This window comes from Macrobrachium nipponense, chromosome 1 (genome assembly GCF_015104395.2).
Source record: "Macrobrachium nipponense isolate FS-2020 chromosome 1, ASM1510439v2, whole genome shotgun sequence".
NCBI classification, from domain to species: Eukaryota; Metazoa; Arthropoda; class Malacostraca; order Decapoda; family Palaemonidae; genus Macrobrachium; species Macrobrachium nipponense.
Genome location: NC_087200.1, coordinates 155,764,100 through 155,789,995, shown reverse-complemented (window position 1 = coordinate 155,789,995; position 25,896 = coordinate 155,764,100). Strand labels below are relative to the sequence as shown.

At 37.2% G+C, this 25,896-nt stretch overlaps 1 protein-coding gene across 1 annotated transcript in view; it reads right to left on the bottom strand.

Annotated features, from left to right (window-relative positions):
• LOC135219776 (basement membrane-specific heparan sulfate proteoglycan core protein-like) overlaps positions 1-25,896 on the bottom strand; it is a gene marked incomplete in the record, with an annotated part of 1,285,796 nt that overhangs the window by 927,168 nt on the left and 332,732 nt on the right. The window contains 3 exon segments of the mRNA XM_064256828.1: positions 16,986-17,105; positions 20,264-20,386; positions 23,337-23,480. Coding sequence (XP_064112898.1) covers positions 16,986-17,105; positions 20,264-20,386; positions 23,337-23,480 — 387 coding nt within the window.

Genomic DNA, 25,896 nt, shown 5'->3' with positions numbered 1-25,896 from the left:
CATATCCCGAAACAAGAAAGCAACAAAACGTCACCCCATTATACAGCTGCCGTCAAACACACGATCTACTTAGATACACAAATGACAAAAAGTTGGTATGCTTTCTCCCACTGCGACAACGAGGCAGTAATTTACACCAGTGAATTCTTCACAGACGAATAACGCATATCCGAGAATCTAAAGTCGAGGAAATGTATACCCGTGAAAGCTACGTCTGAGCATTTACAAACTCGACCTTCCATGGGCGCTCAGATGAGTCAAGTTTGAATTAAATCATACGCAAATGAGCTCTTGTTCTTGAATTAATTCGTTAATTCCACTCACTGATGTCGGGTCTTTATCTGCATACAAAGGCTTCGTCTCTCTCTCTCTCTCTCTCTCTCTCTCTCTCTCTCTCTCTCTCTCATACATACACAAGGCATATACAAGACATCTAAATTTTGGGTACGAAAATGCAGTTATCTAAATAATATATGCTAAGGCGTATATATATATATATATATATATATATATATATATATATATATATATATATATATATATGCCTTAGCATATATTATCTAGATAACTGCATGCATGCATATATATATATATATATATATATATATATATATATATATATATATATATATATCTATATATATATATATATATATAGATATATAGATATATATATATATAGGTATATATATATCTATATATATATATAGATATATAATATATACTATATATATATATCTATATATATATATATATATTATATATATATATATGTATATATATGAATATATATACGTATTGTGTATTACATACATACATAAATATCTCTCTCCCTCCCTCTCCTCTATGCATGGGCGAGTGCGTGGTTACGAGACAGAGAGATATGAATAATCAGTGTAAGAGTGAAACAGCTTCTGCCCAAGGAATGTCTGAGGGTATTTACACATGCCCAGCGAACACGAACGATTCCCTGGACAGCCTATCCAGATTACCATTAGAGCCCCTACACCCTTCCATGTCCTGGCATCCAGGTCCGCCCCTTTATACAAGGCACACTCAGTCATCCTGCCGTTCATAATTTCTGTAGTGTAATATGCTAATGGGATGTAAACGTATTCTTAAAGCACCATCAAATGATACGGATGAAAAGAGAAACAGTAAAAAGTAGGTAATACATACTATAACATGGGTATGGTATGTAAATGTCTGGTGAGGTTATAAAACTAGGAGGAGTATAGCACGAGATTAAAAATTGGAGAGGAGGAGGAGGAGGAGGGGAGGAAGAGGAGGGGGAGGAGGAGGGGGGAGGAGGAGTAGGAGAAGGGGGAGGAGGAGGAGGGGGGGAGGAGGAGGAGGGGGGGGAGGAGGAGGAGGACTTTAGCCACTGCAGTGGCAATTGGTGGAATCCAACAAATCCGACGAGAGCAAAAAACCAAAGAAACTTTGAAGAAAATCGCATTTGAGCTCTTACGTTTCAAAACTAACAACCAGGCAAAGCAACACAGTAAACACGTCGTGTTAATGTTTATTAACTGACTGAAAAGGTAATAAACAAAAAATGGCCTTCCTACTTACAATAAATGAATACCCATGATTCTCTTCTCAAACCGAGAAATGAAAAAATGCCTGTCAACCACACCCATGACCCGACGCCCATTACACATGAAATGATACGTTACACCCAGTTAATGAATGGCCACGAGTCTGCAGACTTCATTTCCTACCCGCCCGAGTTGAAGGACGGATTCTGAATTGAGTTTTCATTTTCATATATGGACGGAAAACCCGGTAATGCATTGAACGCCACAAAACAGCATCGAAGACGGAATAATGGCTAAAACATAATGAAAACGGCTGGAAATGGGAAATGACGAGGGGTAAAAGGATGAAAATAAAAAATATCTTGAAAAATGGCTGTTACTGTAAATATGACCGCCAATGTGATATGTTTTGGTTATCTCAGATCAGAATAGACGCCACACTATAATGATCAAATATTTAAACAGTAAAAAGTTTTGAAAGTCTTCCAATGACTGCTTCACCTGAAGAGTCCAAACAGTTCCTAAGGAAGGAGTCGTCTTTAAAACCTGATACACGAAAAAGACATCAGCCTAATAATTCATTAGCTTCATCTCTGTCTATATTTCTGTGCCTGTTTTATGGTAGATGACACACTGTATATAGCACTTTTTCTCTCATAAACACACAAACAAAAATATGATTCACATGTACAAAATTACCCGAGACAATAGAATACCCTAAAAAGAAAGTAATAAAATCTGTACGGAGGTTTAAAGAACTTATACACTTAATATCCGTGACTATTAAAATAACCTAACCTGTTAGTGACAGAAAAAGTACAACCAAGAAACTAAACTCTAGCATCTTGCTCACAGAGAAACTCTCCACACAGGTCCTGGGGGGTCTGCTAGAGTGCCTCTCCTTAACGAAATTTATAGTGGCCGTGAGAAGTGTACCCACACTACGTTTGTTGCAATGTCCATTGAGTATCTTGGGATGCAAAAAGCTGTCATGCATACAAATAGACATCAACAAACAAGTTTTCACATCAACTGCCTCGAAAGCAGCCATCGCTCTTGCCTTCAACTCATTCATACACCACCTCGTAATCACTAAATAGAAAAGTGAGAGAGAGAGAGAGAGAGAGAGAGAGAGAGGAGAGAGAGACTTAGAGAGAGAGAGAGAGAAGAGAGAGAGAGAGCCTTGAACATGATATATTTCTCAACATCAAATGATGATCATACATTAAGTAACTGAGAAAGAATTAAGCCATGCATATGTATGTATGTATGCATGTCTGTGTGTGTTATTAAAGCTCTTGTTCACAGAGAGAGAGAGAGAGAGAGAGAGAGAGAGAGAGAGAGAGAGAGAGAGAGAGATAACAATCACTAACTCACTCAAGACAGCCATCGTAACAAACAAAACAGAATACCATCCTACTCTGGAAGAGTCCCCTGCAAATATGAGTACTAAATTCAAGCGTTTTTTTACCGCTGGCACTTGGGCCACTCTCCTTTTGACAGGACGCATGGAGGAGAACTTGAGGAGGAGGAATGCCTTCCCTTTGCATAGCGGCATTTACAATTCCTCTTTCATTTTTTCAAAGTCTCCTCCAGCATTCAAACCACAAATTTCACCCATAACAATCCCAAAGACGTATGATGGCATCATACAGACTACGGGGAAAGTATTTAAAATTTCATCTCTTCGGTGGGATTATAATTTCCACCTGTTAGAAATAAAGCCATCAGCATCAATTTATGTAAACAAATAGCTTCTTCCCCCTCTCTTCGGAAAACAAAGCATTTGTGCATGAGAGAGAGAGAGAGAGAGAGAGAGAGAGAGAGAGAGAGAGAGAGAGAGAGAGAGAGAGAGAGCGAGCCTGACTCCACATGACATATATGCACAATCATCACGATATGCGTCTGGACTGTAGGTAAACAGTACACGTACATTGTTAATACTGTTTGATACCATCTTTTCTTCGCAAGTAATTCAATTATTGAAGATATCTCTCTTTCTCGCTCTCTCTCTCTTTCTTTTTTTGAGCTCTAAGAAATGGATTGCCACTGACTTTTTAAAAGAACTTTGATGAAAATTACGTCATATTTACCGCGGCCGAGTTTCAAGATATAAGAATACCCCAACCCCCTTTTTTTACTTAACCTTCTTTTATCTTTGCAGTGTGTGAAGATAACGATCCCAAGAGTTATCTGGGTTTACTAACCATTCAGAACCAGCTGCACACAATTGCTTTGCGCAAATAACAAGCTCATTAAATAAAAATACATTAACACCATTTTTGAGATATTCCATCGAATGTTTAGAAATATGTTTGAGCTATCCAGCAACTGCAAGTTAACAGTCTACGATTAGCTGATGTCAAAATACTGATACAAAACATCGGGAATGACGAAAAAAGTGTTCAACAGAACTCGAAAAGGTAACAAACATAAGAAAGTTACCAAATAGTTTTGAATACCTCTAAAACATTTAAAGAAAATGCTTTGCAAAAATGTCAACACTGCAGCATAAAAACTAACATGACGCCACCATTCACTTTATTTTCTTCTTTTTTATAACACCTTAATCAAGTAATACATTCGAGTCTGTCTGTCTCTAATTGCCTACTCTCCCCACAGACCACTTGGGTCAAAGAGAATTTATTGTTGTTATATTACCATAATGGTTACGAACCTTTCTGTGCTTGTTGCGACAATTTCTTAAAATAACAGTTCATCCCAATTTAGTCAATCTGATGAATATTTACGAGATGTTTCGAAACTCTCTTGGTTTGGTTTGATGTTCATCTTATCACACATAATACATACTTATATACATGCAAAAAAAAAAAACATATTTAACTAGAGAAATCACATTAATACAAGAATAATTTAGCCAAAGTTCTTAACGATGTCAAATATTCCATTTTACGAAATGTAGGGGCTTAATTACAGCCAAAATCAAATTCTAAAGATACAACGAATATGAAGTAACTAAAAAATACATAAGCAAATCTCAACATAATTATCATACCGGATATATAAGTAAAGGTTCATGAAAAAACGTAAAAAAGAAAGGAGGAAGGTAAAGATTTCCACGTCATAATTTTTCTACGTAGTTACTGTTCACGGAACCGTGAGCCCGTGAAATTAAAATGAGCATCATTTGCAAAGTCGTGATGATACTGTAACAGCAGGAACCTGCAGACTGAGCAGTTTGCTGCTTCAAAGTTATTACTTCGGGCTCTGAAATACTACAACTTTAGCGCACGAGCATGTACACCATGCACTAAGACGGCAAGAATACATAAATGAAGTCACCTCTCCCCAAATACAAATCAGATGGTGAATAATGAGAAAATCCCTCAGCCTATCGTAAGCACTAGAGTTCTTAGTGTTACTCTAAACGCCGTTGACGTCAAAGAACCAGCAGAGAAGTGGCAAAGGGCACAACCAGTCGTCAGGTCGCAAAGCAAACTGCCTCAATACCCTCAAAGTCAATTTGGTCGTGCAAAGCGACATGTCGTGGAGTCACCTCCCACTCACATCCTTGATGCGGTACAGACATTAAGAGTCCTGTGGAAGTGGCGAGAGTTTATATAATAACAATACAAGAAAATAATAAGATGTGCTTCAAAATAGCTCCAAAAAATGTTGAGTACTTCGTTGACATTAATTTGACTGATAAATAATATTCACCGCACCTGACACGCTTTTAAATTATTATTATTATTATTATTATTATTATTATTATTATTATTATTTAATAAAGAAAATACTTTGTAGATGAGCAGGCCCTAAAGTGTTTCTGCCTTTTGTTAGGAAGACAATACTCATCCCCCAGGACCGTGAAACGGCCGCACGGCATTCACACAAAGTGAAACAATTTGCCGCATTGTCGGGGTATTCTAATGTGTATTCAAATGAAAGTGACCTTGGTGGCAGCCCACTCTGTCGAGTGTGCTTGAATACAAATCAGAATCTGGTACTTGACTGCTGTTGCAAAAGCGGTCTCATCTTGCTGACCCAAAGGCTCTCAGGTTTAATTACTCCTGCCACTGCGAAAATGAACCCAAAGATCCTGCGCTTTTACTTGCCACTGCTGACGATATGACCCGCATTCTGAAACACTGCCTACCTGATGCCTTCGAATGGGATCAGTTTTATGCCACATCAAAGAAACCTGTCATACGTCACGATAATATCAAATGATCTTTAACAAAATTTTCAAATGTTTTCTTATTTCTTGTCCTTGTATAGGTTTTATGTTTCAACACAAAATTAAGTTGCTTACATTTACACACACACACACACACACACACACACACATATATACATTATATTTATAAATATGTATATATATATACGTACTATATACTCTCTCTATATATATATATGTATGCTTAAAAAATCACAGTAGATGCACGTGACTTCATAAATAAGCGAATACCACGGGAAATGATAGACAGGAATCCAAGCGCTTTCGTCTTTATTCAGACATCGTCAAGGAGCTACTAAAGTACAATCGGAGAGGAAGGCCTCAGGTACAAACAAGATCAGGAATACCAGATGGTTAATTATCAAAAGGGTAAAAATTAAAAGGGATAATCCAGGATTATCGGATATCACACAAAATGATATCCGATAATCCTGGATTATCCCTTTTAATTTTTACCCTTTTGATAATTAACCATCTGGTATTCCTGATCTTGTTTGTACCCTGAGGCCTTCCTCTCCGATTGTACTTTAGTAGCTCCTTGACGATGTCTGAATAAAGACGAAAGCGCTTGGGGGGGGGGGGATTTTTCCTGTCTATCATTTCCCGTGGTATTCGCTTAATATATATAGTATATGTATATATATATATATATATATATATATATAATATATACTATATATTACACACACAATATATATACTATATATATATATTATATAGTAGTAGTATATATATATATATATATATATATATAATAATATATACAGATATATATATATATATATATATATATATATAATATATATATATATATAATATATATATATATATATAATAAAACTTACATAACTCACTGCCTACTGAATTTTGCTTCTACTAGTATCCTTGGTTCTCTACTTTTGAATTGTCTCATTATCTTAGCTGTGAAGCTATTCTACACACTAGTAGTTGTTTGCACTTGAATCTGGAATCATTTGATCTATTGCAACTGTTCTGGCTGTGCTGCTGACATAACAGTTTTCTCTAGAACTTCGAAAAGAAGTATACTTTTCGATGCAACAATATAGTTAGACTAACATCTAAGGTTTTGCTAGCCAACGAAGGTTTGGTAAAATGCAAATGTTTCGAAAAGTGTTTATGTACGTATATACAATTATACAAAAGCACTTACGCCAACTACAAGTCTCCATTACGTCATATGGAACACAAACTAATCAACTACATGCTAACAGAGACAACATTAAAGCAGAAGAAAATAAAAGATTCATCGTCTACCAGACGTGCCATAAGTATATGCCGGATCAATCACTTGCAGGTATAAGAGAAGGACAGCGGCGGGATAGACGGCGCGCAAGGAAAGCAAGAGGAGGGCGGGGATAAGAATGGAGGGGAGAGAGAGAGAGAGAGAGAGAGAGAGAGAGAGAGAGAGAGAGAGAGAGAGAGAGATCACAGCTTAGTGAGATACTGAGTCTTAAGGAGCCTCTAATAAAATGGTTCCAACGAAATCTAAAGGGAAGTGTTCACTCAGCCACTTTGTCGGTTGCTCATCGCAAATGAGAAATCGCGTCAATTCATTTACGAAACGGAGGGAGGAACTCCAAAGGAATTTCCAATACACGTACCACTTTTTCCAGTTCTTATTTTTCTCTGATACCTGATGATATCAGGTTCAATTCTATCAATAAAAAAAAGAAACTTGATACTTGCAAACTAATACTAAAGCGCGCTAAAATCTAACAAATGTTTCCGTATCAACTACATCAGTTTAAGATACGGCATAAACATTGATACAAACGACACCTGTTTTCATCATTAAATAAATGCGTTATGTGCAAAAAGTCTTCCTATAGCCACTAACAAACCATGACTTAAACTTGTATATAACACAAATTTTTCGTTCATATACACAGAAATTTATATAAGAGAGAATAATCACGCACAAAATCACAAATTCACCAAGCCCAGGATGCAAGAACCAATACTCCCAAACTTAACACAGGCAGTATATTTTCTTCACAAGTCAACCCACTATTTTCGCATCTAATGGGTATTCGACGCTATGAAGGAGATGAGAGGATTAAATAAATGCTTGGTATTCGTGCTTGCACCTGGCACCTCTCATCTGACTCGTAAATCATGGCTCTGGGTAAATAAATGTTCTTTCAGGGATCAACAGAAAATGTTAACACTCAGAGACCACCAAATATGTAAACAGAGGGGGCACGCGCAGAGAGAGAGAGAGAGAGAGGAGATTGAGAGAGAGGAGAGAGAGAGAGAGAGAGAGAGAGAGAGAGAGAGCGCACAATTGTTTTTTGTTTGTCTGCATTACAAAATAGAAAATGTGTAGCAGGTTCAGACAGACAAAGACTATAAGTAGAATCGTCATGGGTGCGGGGGCCACGCGCGAAGAGATAATGAACTGTTTCTATCTCTTATTAATCAGTGAATGGAAATCTACAGCTATTTTGAAAAGTTAGAATGAGTGTTCATTAACTTGAAAGTTACATCAATTTCTCTAATTCGGTTATTACATTGTCGTTTGTATGGGAATGGAATGGAATGGAATGGAATATAGAGTTCAGGCCAAAGGCCTGGGACAATAAAGGTCATTCAGCGCTGGAAAGGAAATTGAGAGTAGGTAGGTTTCAAAAGTGTAACAGGAGGCAAACGTCGCTGTTGCACTATGGGATAATCGTTAGGAGAGGATGGAGAGCAAGATGGGAGATACATCATTATATGAATGGAGGTAGAGTGAAAGGATTGAAAGGAGTTGCAGCTAGGGGCCGAAAGGACGCTTTAAAAAACCTTTAGTAATGCCTACAGTGCATCGCATGAGGTGCACTGCTGGCACTAACCCCCTACGAGGCTTTTGTATGTTCCCGAGAATATTTCGCCCTTGACCTTTTGACCTGATTATTCCAATGAGGATTTTCACTCCAACGACGCTTTTTCGTTATTCCGGCGGCCTTCCCACAACTGACGATTTCTTTCATTTTTCACGACAATCTGCACAGGCGCCCCGATGTAATCACACACTAAACCCTAACCCTCACGTACCAACATAATCTTACTATCACAAAGAGCGACAACATTAGAAAGGGTCGAGACTGCAAGTTCTACTCCAGGGCTGTTGCGAATCGTACCAATTCTCGGACAAAAATAACCATCATTCTGCATACACTAAGAGTTACTACTTGTGGTACTCTCAATGTCACACACAAATATTCATGCATATACTTTTCATTATATACATTATATATATATATATATATATATATATATATATATATATATATATATATATATATATAAAAGATTTCATGTGCCTGAAACTCCAGGCCTAGCGAATTCAGCAAGTTGCTCACCGGAAAAACGAAAAGGCGAGGGAGGACGCTTCTTAGACAAAAGAGCAGAGCTGTCATGTCCGAGACACTCACAACCGAGTCATCAGAAAGAAGAATCGACCCCGACACTATTAATTCCTATTCCACAAATGGAGTATAATAGTCTCTGCTATTTCACAGAAAAAAAAGAAACCTTGGCACATTCTTTATTTCTTTATATTTCTTCCCTTAAGAGCATCAGCCTTCACTCAGAGCAAGATATAATGTTGTGTGGAATACCCTACCTCAATCTATGCCACTTACGCAAAATGCTTCGCTATTCACCATTGCCGCGGCTGGCTTTAACTCACTATTTAAATCAACCGAGAGCTTGCCTTTGCATTACATTATGGTCATCATATATAATATGACAACTGCCTGCTTTTGCAAACACGATACTATTTGGCTTATTACGAATGATAGAAATGACACATAATCACTTAATTAACATGTACCAGCACTGCTGATAATTATGGTTATCATAATTTTCTATGTCAAACAATCACCACACCCATCCAAGACAATTGGGAGCCACATACCAACTACATAGCCACCACATTTACCTTTTAACTGAAATGGGTCTCTATGGACATTTAAATCTTTAAATTAGAATACCCCTCAGGGCATTCATCATCACGGTGACGACCCACAACACTCTACAGTTAGAGAAACTCGCGCTACCCTTTTACATCACACTCAAGTCCTCTCTCTCCCTCCCTCCCTCCTCCCGCTCCCTTTCTCCCTGTCTGTCCCTTTTCTAGAGACAACATTCTTAGAACCAAACACACGACTTCTCAGAAGAATTATTTCTCCAAGGTCCTTCTTTCTTGATTGAATAACAAGCGAAGATGAAGACTGGGAATGTAATATAAAGATCACTTAAGGTGACTATAACTACACCCACCGACAACTTTTATTTTTGACTACAACTACAGACACTATTACGACTTTTTTCTTTATTCTTCGTAGCCAAGACAGAGATTGAGAGAAAGGATCTTTTACCGCCTCTTTGTCGAGACATTAGAGTTTAACTATATTTCACAGAATTACGCTCAAGGTTGTTTCACCGCTGCACTTTCCTTCTCCTTTACTAATTTGGGATTGACTCGTGTTGTTCTTTCCCTTTGGACGGTTCTTTGTTGGAGGCCTCTGGTCGGCGCCTTAGTGAAGCCAATCCATAGACACAAGTACACAAACACACTTTTAGGCTATGCACACATGGTGTGCAGGGCAGGGCCTTATAAACAGCAGCCAGGAGGGCAATGCTGCCAGGGTACCACAGCCTAGGTCAGAAGTACTCTCTCGAGATCAGTGGCATTGTGTCACCCACACTACCGTACGACTCATAGCTGAGCTGGAATATCATTTAGATGTGGATTCGGACTTGAACCCAGAGCTGAAGCATTTAACATATACTACGTAGCATCAGCGAAAGAAAAAAAGTCCTTATGGAAGACACTACACGAAGAAATGAAATATGCACATGGAGAATTTGCTCTGACATCCAATTATCTGTAGCAAAATTGAGGAACTAAACTACTCTCGACTAAGTACGCATTAGAATGATGATATGACCTGTTCCCTGTTTACTTATTTGATCATTATTTATTTACCATGCCCTTACCTTCATCTATAGTCTATACCATAAGTTCTTTTCTTAATTATTTTAATTATTCATTTGTCAATACATTTAGCGCAATGCCCATTAAGGTAGTGTCTTTTTCTTTTTTAACCAAGTCAATAAAATAATAATAATAATAATAATAATAATAATAATAATAATAATAATAGAGGCAAACAGAGGCAAAAAGGAAGAAATGGACTAGAGAAGAAAATAAGGAAAATATGGAGATTGCTACATCAGAAGCAACCCGACGGAGAGAGGATATAGAAGAAGATTGATCAACATCTGGAATGAGAGGAATAACACCCCCCAAACAGAGCAGAGGCTGGCAGACCAAGTAAGGAACATAAAGAAAAAGAACTGGCTCTCCCCAACAGAAAGAGAAGAACTGGAAAGGGAAATGTCACACGACAACGAATTACACGAAGACGAACTAAGAGACGATGCCACAGAAGACGACAGGGAGGATGAAGTATCAAACAACGACACACGAAGAAACACCGACGAAGTAACAGAGAGGACGGAATGGGTAGAAAAGATTAGCAATGGATGGAGCCAGATACAGAGAGAACAAAAGATCCCCTCCATGAAAGCCTACAACACCAAGAATAATTGGGAGAGAAAACAAGTGAGGTCAATGAAATAATGGGCCTAATACACACCACAGTATCACAGAAACAAATAACTTGACATATGCAGGAGCAAGATTAGTAGCAGAACTGATGGGATTCGAACACCAAACACCACCGTCACAACCAAACCCAACAGAAACCAAAACAGCAACCTCCTTGGAAAAGGCGCCTGGAAAAGCAAATCATGGTGATGAGATCTGACTTGAGTAAACTGAAAGAGATGGCAGAAAAAGGCTAAGAAGCAAGAAAACCAGGGAGGAACTCAACGAGAAATACAAAGTACAAGAGAGGGGACTAAACAACACAATAGAAGATGTAAAACAGAGGCTTAAGGCCAAAGCACACAAGATCCAACGGTACATGAACAGGAATAAGGGATACCAACAGAACAAACTATTCGGAAACCAACCAGAAAAAGACTATACAGCCAACTAAGAGGGGAAGACAACCACCCAGAAATTCCTGAAGCCGAACCAAGTAAGAGACTCTGGGAAAAACATATGGAGCAATCCGGTATCACACAACAAACATGCAACATGGCTCCAGGAAGTCAAGGAAGAAGAAACAGGGAGAATAAAAACAAAGATTCACGGAGATCACGACAGACACAGTCAGACACCAACTAAAGAAAATACAAACTGGAAAACCCCAGGTCCCGATGAAGTCCATGGATACTGGCTCAAAAACTTCAAGGCCCTACACCCACGAATAGCAGAACAACTCCAGCATTGTATCTCAAATCACCAAGCACCCAAATGGATGACCACAGGAAGAACATCCTTAGTACAAAAAGACAAGAGTAAGGGAAATATAGCCAGTAACTACAGGCCTATCACCTGCCTACCAATAATGTGGAAGTTACTAACAGGTATCATCAGTGAAAGGCTATACAAACTACCTAGAGGAGACAAAACACCATCCCCTACCAACAGAAAGGCTGCAGAAGGAAGTGTAGGGGCACAAAAGACCAGCTCCTGATAGACAAAATGGTAATGAAGAAACAGTAGGAGAAGGAAAAACCAACCTAACGCATGGCATGGATAGACTATAAGAAAGCCTTCGACATGATACCACACACATGGCTAATAGAATGCCTGAAAATATATGGGGCAGAGGAAAATACCATCAGCTTCCTCAAAAATACAATGTGCAACTGGAATACAATACTTACAAGCTCTGGAATAAGACTAGCAGAGGTTAATATCAGGAGAGGGATCTTCCAGGGCGACTCACTGTCCCCACTACTCTTCGTAGTAGCCATGATTCCCATGACAAAAGTACTACAGAAGATGGATGCCGGGTACCAACTCAAGAAAAGAGGCAACAAAATCAACCATCTGATGTTCATGGACGACATCAAGCTGTATGGTAAGAGCATCAAGGAAATAGATAACCCTAATCCAGACTGTAAGGATTGTATCTGGGACATCAGAATGGAGTTTGGAATAGAAAAAATGCGCCTTAGTCAAACATACAAAAAGGCAAAGTAACCGAGAACTGAAGGATAAAGCTACCAGATGGGAGCAACATCAAACACATAGATGAGACTGGATACAAATACCTGGGAATAATGGAAGGAGGAGATATATAAAACACCAAGAGATGAAGGACACGATCAGGAAAGAATATATGCAGAGACTCAAGGCGATACTCAAGTCAAAACTCAACGCCGGAAATATGATAAAAGCCCATAAACACATGGGCAGTGCCAGTAACCAGATTACAGCGCAGGAATAGTGGAATGGACGAAGGCAGAACTCCGCAGCATAGATCAGAAAACCAGGAAAACAAATGACAATACACAAGGCACTACACCCAAGAGCAAATACAGACAGACTATACATAACACGAAAGGAAGGAGGGAGAGGACTACTAAGTATAGAGGACTGCGTCAACATTGAAAACAGAGCACTGGGGGGTGCAATATCTGAAAAACCAGTGAAGACGAGTGGCTAAAGAGTGCATGGGAAGAAGGACTAATAAAAGTAGACGAAGACCAGAAATATACAGAGACAGGAGAAAGACAGAAAGAACAGAGGACTGGCACAACAAGCCAATGCACGGACAATACATGAGACAGACTAAAGAACTAGCCAGCGATGACAATGGTGCAATGGCTACAGAGGGGAGAGCTAAAGAAGGAAACTGAAGGAATGATAACAGCGGCACAAGATCAGGCCCTAAGAAACCAGATATGTTCAAAGTACGATAGACGGAAATAACATCTCCCCTCCCATATGTAGGAAGTGCAATACGAAAAATGAAACCATAAACCACATAGCAAGTGAATGCCCGGCACTTGCACAGAACCAGTACAAAAAGAGGCATGATTCAGTGGCAAAAGCCCTCCACTGGAGCCTGTGCAAGAAACATCAGCTACCTTGCAGTAATAAGTGGTACGAGCACCAACCTGAGGGAGTGATAGAAAACGATCAGGCAAAGATCCTCTGGGACTATGGTATCAGAACGGATAGGGTGATACGTGCAAATAGACCAGACGTGACGTGATTGACAAAGTCAAGAAGAAAGTATCACTCATTGATGTCGCAATACCATGGGACACAGAGTTGAAGAGAAAGAGAGGGAAAAAATGGATAAGTATCAAGATCTGAAAATAGAAATAAGAAGGATATGGATATGCAGTGGAAATCGTACCCATAATCATAGGAGCACTAGGCACGATCCCAAGATTCCCTGAAAAGGAATCTAGAAAAAACTAGAGGCTGAAGTAGCTCCAGGTCTCATGCAGAAGAGTGTGATCCTAGAAACGGACACATAGTAAGAAAAGTGATGGACTCCTAAGGAGGCAGGATGCAACCCGGAACCCCACACTATAAATACCACCCAGTCGAATTGGAGGACTGTGATAGAGCAAAAAAAAAAAAAAAAAAAAAAAAAAAAAAAAAATAATAATAATAATAATAATAATAATAAAAACCAAGTTCTATCAATCAGTGATGCTTTTCATACCTTTTTATTTTGTGTCGCATATTACTGTTGGGTAAAAATAAGTTCCATCTGCTGTCTTTTCATCTGACACCACTGTTCTCATTTACTTGAATAAAATCGCCTTGAATCTGTGACATCAAGTGTGTTAAAACCAATATCAGTAGCATAAGAAAGTTTTTGTGAGTAACAAACTGAAGGTCATTAGTACTTTTACCCTTATAATGGACAGCGAAAGAGAAAGATGGCTTTTCCGATAGTTTTAAAGTAGTGCGATTTTGAACGAATTTGCTGGCCGGTGCTGCTGGACTCCCCGACGCTTGCCGCGAATGAAGTAGTCATCTGTCTCCACCAATGTGCGGGCGGAAGCATCCAACACAAGCCTGTGACTGAATTGCTTTGCCTCAAGTCCCTGCTGCGCCCTCCCTAAACTACACCTCTTCGTGTGTAGGTGTTCAGATGCTTAAATGTCACAGGAGGAATCGTCAGCAATCATACACAAGTCAAAAATGAGCCGAAGAATCGATTTTCGGTACAATGTATTAATGTTGTATGAAACTCTCAGCTACGGCCCGGAGGTGGCCTGTGTTACTGGCACCTACGTATAGCGGCGCCGGACGAACGATCACGACTTTCGCCTAAAAATAAAAACTACTGAGGCTAGAGGGCTGCAATTTGGAATGTCTGATGACTGAAGGGTGGATGGTCAGCATACCAGTATTTTGAAGATCTGAGGGCGGACGGACAGACAAGTCATCAGAACAGTTTTCTTTTACAGAAAACTACAAATATGAAAAAAAGCGCAAAGAAGTAAACACTAACTTAATGACATAGTAACAGACAAATATTTAATTCAATTGCTCGATAAAACGTGTTTAGAGAAGCTGAAAGGAGGTGCAGAATGAACTTGCGCCATGTTTAGGCACTAGACTCGAAGGGCAATCCTCATTATCTAGACGACTTCTCTTGAGAGTGACACTAATATCAATTTGTTTTCGTAGGTGCTTTTTTTTTCTTTTCACAAGCACCGAACAGATTGGTCATTTTTTCTCCGATATACAGACAATATTACACATACGCAAACACAAGCACACACATATATGTATATGTATATATGTGTGTATATATATACATATATACATACACATACATATATACATACATACGGTGATAGTATATATATATATATATATATATATATATATATATATATATATATATATATATATATATATATACATACATATAGATATTCAGCTAATGCCAAACAAAAGTAAAAAAAGTAGAGCCAAGCGACTTAGTGTTAATTCCAACTTAATTCCAACTTATTTCCGAAGTACCTTAGCTGAATATATCGTCACACGTTCCGAGGTACCTTAGCTGAATATATCGTCACACGTTTCCGAGGGTACCTTAGCTGAATATATCGTCACACGTTAAGATATATATATATATATATATATAGATATATATATATATATATATATATATATATATATGTATATATATATATATATATATATATATAGATACAATATATAATACACACACACATATATATATATATATATAAATAATGTTTTGTTACATACGTGACATTTTTTTACTAACAAATATTGTAACTGGGGATTATTAACGCCAAAAAGGAAAACAATTGATAAGTGCTTCTAACCCAGCCAGGATTCGAACCTAGCTAGGCCTTAGGTATAGACACAGCGTTAAACGGTCAGCTTGACTATTCAACCATCACGAAAGACACCGAGTATGCGGACATCAACTCGACCCTAAACAATCCAGTGTAATTCCGGTTCTGTTGTCAGAATCGACATCATCCCATCTCCGCCCTGAGAACTGATTGGTCATCAAGTTCAAATGCAGGGCTGGTGATTTTTTTTATTAAAATTTTTGTTTTTTTTAATCAGTGATTTATTTTATTTTTTATTTATTTGTTTTTTTTTACTTGTTAGATGTTTTTTCAATCCTTTTATTTCTCAAAATGTATTTTATGCCAGAATTACTATTGATTTTATCTTTTTTTATATCAAAATAAATAGAAGCAGCACAGTTATGCTTAAGTTTTTTATTAACCTCCAAACCATATTTTTCAATTTGTTTGCTTTCAAATAAAAAAAATTTAAAAATCATTATTTCTTAATTAAAAAATCAATGATTTAATCACTTGGTTAAAACAGTTTGATTTAATCATTGCCAACCCTTCGAATCAAATGCATTATTCTTTATCTGATGGGAAATTAAATACAATTATTTTCGTTCCTGCAACAGCTGTCAATCATTTCATAGTCCCGTCTACCATTTCACTCGGGGATAATCCCACCTTCATTGCCCTAGATTTTTCGTATTAACCTGGTGAGTTTTGCCCCATCCCTTGCTCCTTGCTGCTACCTAAAATACGGACTAACTTCGGTACATATCAGTGACACTTAAACAAATGTTCGGTTTAATACTGTAGCAGCAAGAATTGATCAATCATTTTCACCTCCAAAACTGCGAAAGTGTATTGACTCGCGACGATTCTGATCATAATCAAGGGAAATAAACAGATTCCTAAAGGGGGAAACAACCGACAACGTCCGACACGTTTATTCCGTTTCACAGGCCCGTCAAGTATAGAGGCAGAGACACGAGGGGTCTACTCACCAACTGGAGGGCAGTTCCTCTCGTCGGCGCCGTCGTAGCAGTCCGGGGTTCCATCACACACCTTCGATTCCGGGATGCAGCCTAAGCCGTCGTCGCAGCTCAGTTCGTTTGGCTCGCAACCTGTTGCGGAGGAGGTTCACCAGTGTCAAGGTAATTAGACAATACAACAAAAACTGTTACACTGGCATGGTAAAGTTTCCGTTTATATCATACATATTCACAAATATATAAAGGTGAATGAAACTGGGGACTTTGGAACCCTTTCGTAGTTTAAGGATCTTCTCAAGCGCTGTAAATGCTTCAGACCTAAGTATTATTTTAAATCCAATCCCAGGTAAAGGAAAATGCAGAAGCTCATATGAAGGAAATGATAAATCTGTCACGAAAAATTGCTTTCTTTAAAGACCATCGTCACTCTAAGGGTAAAAGCAGAAGAGAGATTATAAGTTCAAATGATTTTTTATGTATCATAGGTAAATAATATAAAAAACGAAGATAAACCTAAAACTTTCAAAATCTTGGTTTCTTTGTTTTCCTTCTGTCATGAGAATCAAGACAGGAACAAATTCAGTTTGGACAAGAAACGTCAGTCAATGGGTCATCACTGACAAAGGTACATCATCTTAAAATACCTTAGTCCAAAAGTAATGAAACTGCGAACGGTTAAATGACTTGGGAAAATGCGAAAAATATTCTAAAAAGAATAAGTTTTGAGACATGTTTTTAAACATGAAAAATTATGAAAGCAATTAAACAGGGGCAGCTATATTTCAAGTCCCTCACATGATGAAAAATTAAACTGACAATCAAATATCCATTGCATTCATGAGATACAATGTCTGTATGTGTCTGCAGGTCATTTAATCAAAGCATAATTAGTAGAGATAAGAACTGTGCATATCCAACACCTGTAATCAAAGTTCTCATGAACAAGTTTTTCATGAAGGCAAAAGCAGGTGATCCTCGGAAGGTGTCCTTGACCTTTGAGGACCCGTGAATACAGAAGCATCCTGAACCAGCAACAAGAAGCATCGTGAAAACAAAAACCACCCATTATATAACATTATTGAAGATTTTGCTATTAGTCCACATAATATTATGAAAATATAAGCTAGGAATCAGAATGCAGATGCAATCATCATCACCTGCAAAAACAATCTTTGCTCATATTGTTAGTATCAAAATTTTGCGTCAGTGCTAAACAAAGTACTTGATAAAAAAAAGGGTAATGAAGCAATAATTATTCTAAGAAAATGTAAAACCTCCACCAACTGAAATTACAGCTACAATGAACACCACTATAACCATATTTTCCCCAGGAATAAAAGTAATAGAAAATCAGATCCACTTTGAACCTGGAGGAGATCGACCGAAACACAAAGCCCAGATCCTCAGCAAGTTTTCGCGAGAGAATCGCACAACGATCAATGACGACTTTGTGGTCTTCATCTCCACCTCCAACATTATCACAGGACGCATTGGAAGATTCTTAATAACACTAAGACAAGATAAACATGATTACATTATTAATTGGAAAAACATTCACTACTAAACAGCAAGTTACATAAACAAAAAAACACACGCACACACCTAGTATATATGTAAGTTTTATGTATATATATATATATATATATATATATATATATATATTAGCTTCCCTAAATATAATTTACACACAGTAAGCGAATATTTTAATACAATTTTATATGACAGTAGTGAAATTTCCGATTGCAAACATGAGACTGCTTACAGCATTGCTATTACACATCGAAGCAACGCCCAAAACACGTAATAGTTAATGCTCGAAAAGTCTGCTATCTATTGAAGAAACGTAGAGTGGGCAGAACCTATCTGGGAATCTGTTACATTCGATATCCCTCTATTTCTGGACGCCAACTTAGTCGTTTCGGATTGAAACAAAGCTAACGTGAATAATCAATCGAAGTCTACTACAACGCTCCTCAACGATCATTATTTATCAAGCAATACTGTTAGGAAGAAAATACATTTCATACCAATCGAAAGGAAAGGCAAAGGAGAACCAGATATCGGCAGCAGAGTGAGAGCAGTCTTTGGCAACGATCGTTGAGCAGCTCTTTACAAACTCATTAGCGGGAAGCAATATCTCTTTTGTCTAAACGTATTACCGAAAGTATATACAAACTTTAATGTGAACCTACAGATATGTGTTTGCATTGACACAAGCATACGAACATTCAGACACATGAAAGAGCAAACTGACGCCGAAATAAACAGCATCCCACAAGATGATTGAAGACCCCACCACAAATGACATTTCTTCATTCATACGACAACGACCCGTCATAGAAGCAAACGTTTTCATACATTTAAGCAAACAATTTATTGTGCTGGACTAAGATATCGGCAGCAGAGTGAGAGCAGTCTTTGGCAACGATCGTTGAGCAGCTCTTCACAAACTCATTAGCGGGAAGCAATATCTCTTTTGTCTAAACGTATTACCGAAAGTATATACAAACTTTAATGTGAACCTACAGATATGTGTTTGCATTGACACAAGCATACGAACATTTCAGACACTGAGAAAAGAGCAAACTGACGCCGAAATAAACAGCATCCCACAAGATGATTGAAGACCCCACCACAAATGACATTTCTTCATTCATACGACAACGACCCGTCATAGAAGCAAACGTTTTCATACATTTAAGCAAACAATTTATTGTGCTGGACTAATTTACAAAGGCATTATAAAAGACCGATAAATAAATCAAGATACAAAAACTGAGTTATGTAAATCACAACGTTATTTCTGTCAGTAGGAAGAAGAATATTTCCATTATCTCAAAGGGTTAGCAGTTAGCATAATAATTACAGGTTACTTATTAGTCAATGTTAGTAGCAATTACTTTGCATAATGGCATATTCCCTTTAAAAGGAATTGCCAATGCTCAAAAAAAATCAGTAATTAATTTGTCTTTCTACTTAAAAAACAATATATACAACAACATAAATGTTAGTAGCATCAGCATATATACAAGCAGGTCACACAGGATAAATAGCTCCAGTAATGTCAATGTAAAGATATATTAGCTACCAAGTAGTACGCTGAACAGACCAATTGATCACGTTGGGGAACTGTTGGTGCAAGAGCTAATATGCATTTATATACATTATTTGGTTCTGAAGACTTGTGCTTATCCATTACTTAATCAAGGTAAGTGATAGTATTGATGAAGTGCCTTTGTTAGCCTCCACCCTTTCAAGCGCCACAGCTGCAACTTCCAAGGGGAATTTACCGGTAAAAGGACACGAATCCTCGTCGTCTCCGTCGGGGCACTCCACCTTGCCGTCGCAGAAGCATGCGTAGGTTCGCCCATCTCGGCACACATTGGGACCCTGGTCATCTGAACGACAAGTGGCTGAGGGAAAGCGATGACTTGGCTTAGATTGGTCGTCCCTAGGTCACTTGCCTCTCAGGTCGACTATCAGTCAGTTCCTTTGTCCTACCTCTCTCTCTCTCTCTCTTTTTGCATTCAATTAAACAAGTCAAGACACTGGTTCTTTGCATTTTTCGGAAAGTCACGGCATCATTTGTAAAAAGTCATATAAGAGTATTCTTCTTGGGTGTTTACAAGATCAAATGTCCATATGAACTTCAATAGTTTAGCTTAAGAAGCGCATACGATAACTCTGAGTCATAAATCTTTAGATTAACTATGGTACAAAAAAAAGAAGAGTAAGTTATAAAATATAAGACTTAACAAAAGTACTGCAACTATATTCGATTCCTCATATCTTAAAGAGAACAGAGCCTATACCCACAGCTCAAGATAAAACAGCGCTTCATGGAAAAGGGCCACATGCAATCAGAGTTCGAACTCGGCAAAGATATACTGAAAGGATTTGACAAAAGTTTCGTCCTGAAAAGGCTCTCATTCTAAAATCAAAAGCAACAAATACACAAAGCCTACCACTCCTGTACTACTTCTGATAAACAGTAATTATATAAAAAATCAGAATACTCTGAATTTCTTCTCTGAACGTAACCTACACCTGAGAGCAACAGGCCGCTGAGCCCATTTCCGTGAGCTTTCCGAGAGATGCAAATGAAAAACAGCAAGAATTTCATGTACAAAAAGAAAACTAATCTAATGCATCAGAGCTTAACATTCCATTTCGAAGTCATTCTTCGCTAGCACTAAATAGAATAACATTCATAAAGATCAAATGATGAAATGACCACGTCATTTTTCGAGAAATATTGTAAATGGGTAATAAACCCAGTGAATGAACAAAGTACATCTGAGAAACAGTAGAAAAATATTTTATTACACAAAACAAGTTTAAAAAAAAAAAAAAAAGACTTAAATAATTGTAAATGGAGAAATTTGTAAATGACGACACCAAAAAAAGGTCAGTGACCGCAATAACAGCTATTCATTCAGCTGATTTTAGTTAAGGTAAATGTGCTTCACAGCAAAAATGAATCACAATGGTCATTTTGGCAATTCAATCTTTCGTGTAGATAAAGCATATACACAATATCTATACAAAATGAGAAAAAATATAGTCATAATATACATAAACATTTATTTTACAATTTATATATATATATATATATATATATATAATATATATATATATATATATATATATATATATAAAAGAATGCATGCCGACTCCTAAAACAGGAACACCTTGAAGATTATCTGAAAATGAGCAGGAGGAAAGAGGGATAAACAAGAAAAACGGCACATAAAGTAATGCATTTTCAATAACACTACACAATGAGAGCATATAAATCGAAATTTATAGTAGAAATCTTTAGGACAAAACTAAAAACGTACTAAAGCAGGTACGTATATATGTATACTAAAGAGGCTTGTGTATATAAAGGTATACTACATGCATACTCGGCACATTCACAATTTCACATATTACAACCGCACGTACATTCCTGCACATAAACATAGCTCACATTCCTGCATGGGGAAGTTTCAACTAAACTGGTTGTGGGCAGACAGAAGATAACAATACAATCAATATCTATGGAAAGCAGCCTTGTTTAAGCTTTCAAAAGGAGACAAGATGCTTATGTACAAATTTCATATCATCTACTTTTCAATATCCAAAGCCTGCGTTACTCGTCCAACAAGTCTATTGCAGAGTCAGGACCTTCATCCAAGATGGCGACATTCACCTCCCTCAACTTCCCGATATCACCCTTTCATTCCGTGACAGGAAATTCTCCACCAATGAAGTACGAAAAACACTGTCATTTATGTTTCTTTTTCTTCCTTATTCTAAAACAACATCCTGACAATAAAACAAGTGAGATAAAAAAATCCTTCTATTCCTTGAACAACTCAGAAGTCGTAAAGACGTTAATCCTCTACAACTGAAGCACCATAAAAATTCTCAGGCATTTTCCCTTTTCTCTCTAAACAATGAACAAACTCTTTCAGGCGCCGACGGTACCGCTCACACGTCACTGAATGACAGTCCAGTCCAGGAATGTCGACATTTCCCTTGATCCTGCTGGGTGTTACAAATATGGGGGAAAATATTTTCTTAACAAAAAAAGTACCAAATCTAAAATAATTAAAGTTTTTCCATAAAAATACCTACATTTCTCTACCCTAAAAAAAATAATGAGGAATACCACACAGAAAAAGTAGTCTTGGACGCATTACAACCTGCCAACCTCTAACACTGATTTTTGCATCATTTGTTATTCATAACATGTTTTCTACCTCTCTTTCTAAAATAAAAATTCTTTGAAAGTTTACAAGCATTAAATGTCTTCAATAAACTACACAGGCGACATGACTACAGTAAAAACTAGTGAAATATTCAAACAAAATAAGCAGTAAGTTTTACACAAAGTCTTAGGTCTGTGATTTCCCTGAAATTTGGAATTGATTGAGAGAGAAAGACAACATTTCAACAAATAACGAAACAAGAGTTACAAAGGTAAAAAAATTGCTTTTGATTGTAACACGCGTGCTGCATACTACACGTAACACAGGAGAGGATTACTGGATAAGGAATTATACTTAAAATAAAATATTAATGAAATCAGTTTCTATTTTTATCCGAATATAAACAGTTTCCAAAATCCTAGAGTTATTGCTATATATATATATATATATATATATATATATATATATATATATATATATATATATATATATATATATATATATACACATACACACACACACAATATTTCTCAGTCTTCTAAAATACAGACTAAATCTTTCCTTTCGTTATCCAAGTCAGTAGAAGTGGAGGCGTCTCTTGTGGTGATTCAGGTCCTTCACACCAATTTCTGTTAGTACTGTTATCCCCTGTGGAACTGATACTTACGCGGCGTGGGATCTGTGTAGGGCGAAGGGGTAGTGGGGCATCCCTTCTCGTCGGAGGTATCCATGCAGTCGATCCTTCCGTCGCATTTGTGATCGTTCGATAAACACCTAACGGCGTCGCACTGAAAGAATCCCTCCTCGCAATCTGCATCGATAATAACCACAACAAACAATGCGTCAGACTTTCTTTTCCTTTCTGCATGAGAGCGAAGCTTCACGGCTACTACATAGGATAAGAGGGACGGGACGAAGGCAATATTAACCAAACTGGAAACTTGTGGACAGGCAGTCAGTCTTTCCAATAATTTCACGTTTTCTCCAAGTGTGAAAAAAAGTGAATGATCTATCTGTGCACAAAGAATCGCACAACGCTAAACATCTCAAAGCGGTATAGAACGTATGGCCGAAATACGAATATAATGAAGGGTAGCTTGACGTCTGCAGCTCCGCCCTTCACCCACATATCAGGCAGCATAATGAGCGCAATTTTGCTGTCTAACATTCACTCACAGAAGAAAATGAAAAAGCTGCATGACGCCCAAACAAGCTCAAGTCCATAATACCCACAAAACAGACTGTAAGCTTTGGAGTTTTTCTTAAATACCCTTAAATTGCATAGAAGAAAAACACACACAAGTGGAAATTCCCAAAAGCACCAAACAGAAATTCCATGAATCCCCACAGCAAGCGTCTTCACATGGCTCCGATTTTCAAAAGGAATTACGACACCGTAGCAATAAAAACCTTCAACTGAGGCATCAATTACAAAACGGTCTTCTTCTGGAGGGCGACTCTCGTCAAATGTACATCATGATTAAAGCAGCTTTCACGAGATCTGGTATTCATAGGGTTTTGTACAACAAATTCTTTCATCCAGAACTACCTCTCAACTACAAGAACTCTTTAAAAACGTCCTTGTAAAGGATAGTTACCTTTGCACAATCCCCTTGCAAACTGATCTCTATTGACAAGGGTCACCTGTTCAGATAAGCCTTTTGTACTTGAACAGCGATGCAAATGTCGTGAAATGGAGTGGAAAAATCGTGAAAACTTCTGAAGTGACAATGGTGCTCATGTAATTCAGCTCACAACCATAAGAACTTTTCGTAGACTCGTTATCACGCTGGTGTCGTACTTCCCCTTGATAATCTGCAGTCTAGACTCTGGAAAATGCATTGCACAAACAAAGGGCACTGTGAAATTTTTAATAGAGGTTTCAGAGAGAGGAATTGTTTATATTCATAACGAATATAACCTAGACCCATGTGAGAGTAACGTGTAATACGTATATAACTGACGCTAATTTGCCATTGTGAGAATAATGAAAATTTTTCCTGTTAAATATAACGTGGCCCAAATGACAAACATGTGCTATACATTAGGTCAATCGACATATTTTTTAATACAAGGAACAATGAAATTACACTTTATCCAACACAAGTAAATACAAATTCAGCGTATTTGCTTCATGGAACACTCACAATAGAAGGAACAAGATTTACGATTAGAGAAACTACATGAATAATACTTCCTTAATTGGGAGGTTTTTTCCAAAATAATTTTCACATGTGCGCTACAATTACAATTACAATTACAATATATGTATATATATAATATATATATATATATATATATATATATATATATATATATATATATATATATATCTCAGTGAATGAATACACAAAAATTCTCCTTAGAACTGAAAAATGAATTACTACATTTATAAGAGATATATTTCTCCTGAATGTCATCTCAAATTGATACAACCTGTTTACAATCAAGTGTATTCAAAATTCCAAGGAGGGGCAAGTTCCAGACAAACAAACAAACGTTCTTCGACTTTGTTTCAATCAAAATTAAAATCAAATTATCTTCCGTTGGTATTTTTCTAAGACATTCTCTTACAAAAAAGGATAGAAACTGTTACAGTAATGTCTACAATAAACCAATATAAAAAAAATACTGTTGTAAGAACATACCACTATCCAGAGGAAAAATCATATGGCACAGATATGCAATTGAGATGGGTTGACGACCGTTACCCATTAAACATTGGAGGTTTGCATGTAATGAGACACGACTGACTTAAGTATTATTACTTCCACTACTACTACGACTAATAATAATAATTTTAAAAACTTGAAAGAACGTTTTACAAATACTAATAATTTTTAATAAACTTGAAAGAGCATTTTACAATCATAAAGACACATTATTGACATGAAATGAAATATACCACACACATGCAGAGACATGTCACAATAAAATGACAAAACAAAAAAAATCTTTTGCTGACCTCAAAGAAATGACACTGATTAAGCTATAAAAGAGCTCAACCAAAGACTCATGGTAAGTGTCAGGCGCTTAATAAAGCTATATTTAGCTTGTCAAAAACTGGCCAGCCTTCACTTATCAATACAATTTTCTAATCACGGTGTAGCCGGTAATATATATTTAATTAAGAGGGAGGGTTGGTTAGAAGGATTAGCATTATCAATAGAAGATAAGTACCATGCTTCGTTTCACAGCAGACATTATATTTCCAAAGGCATTTAGAT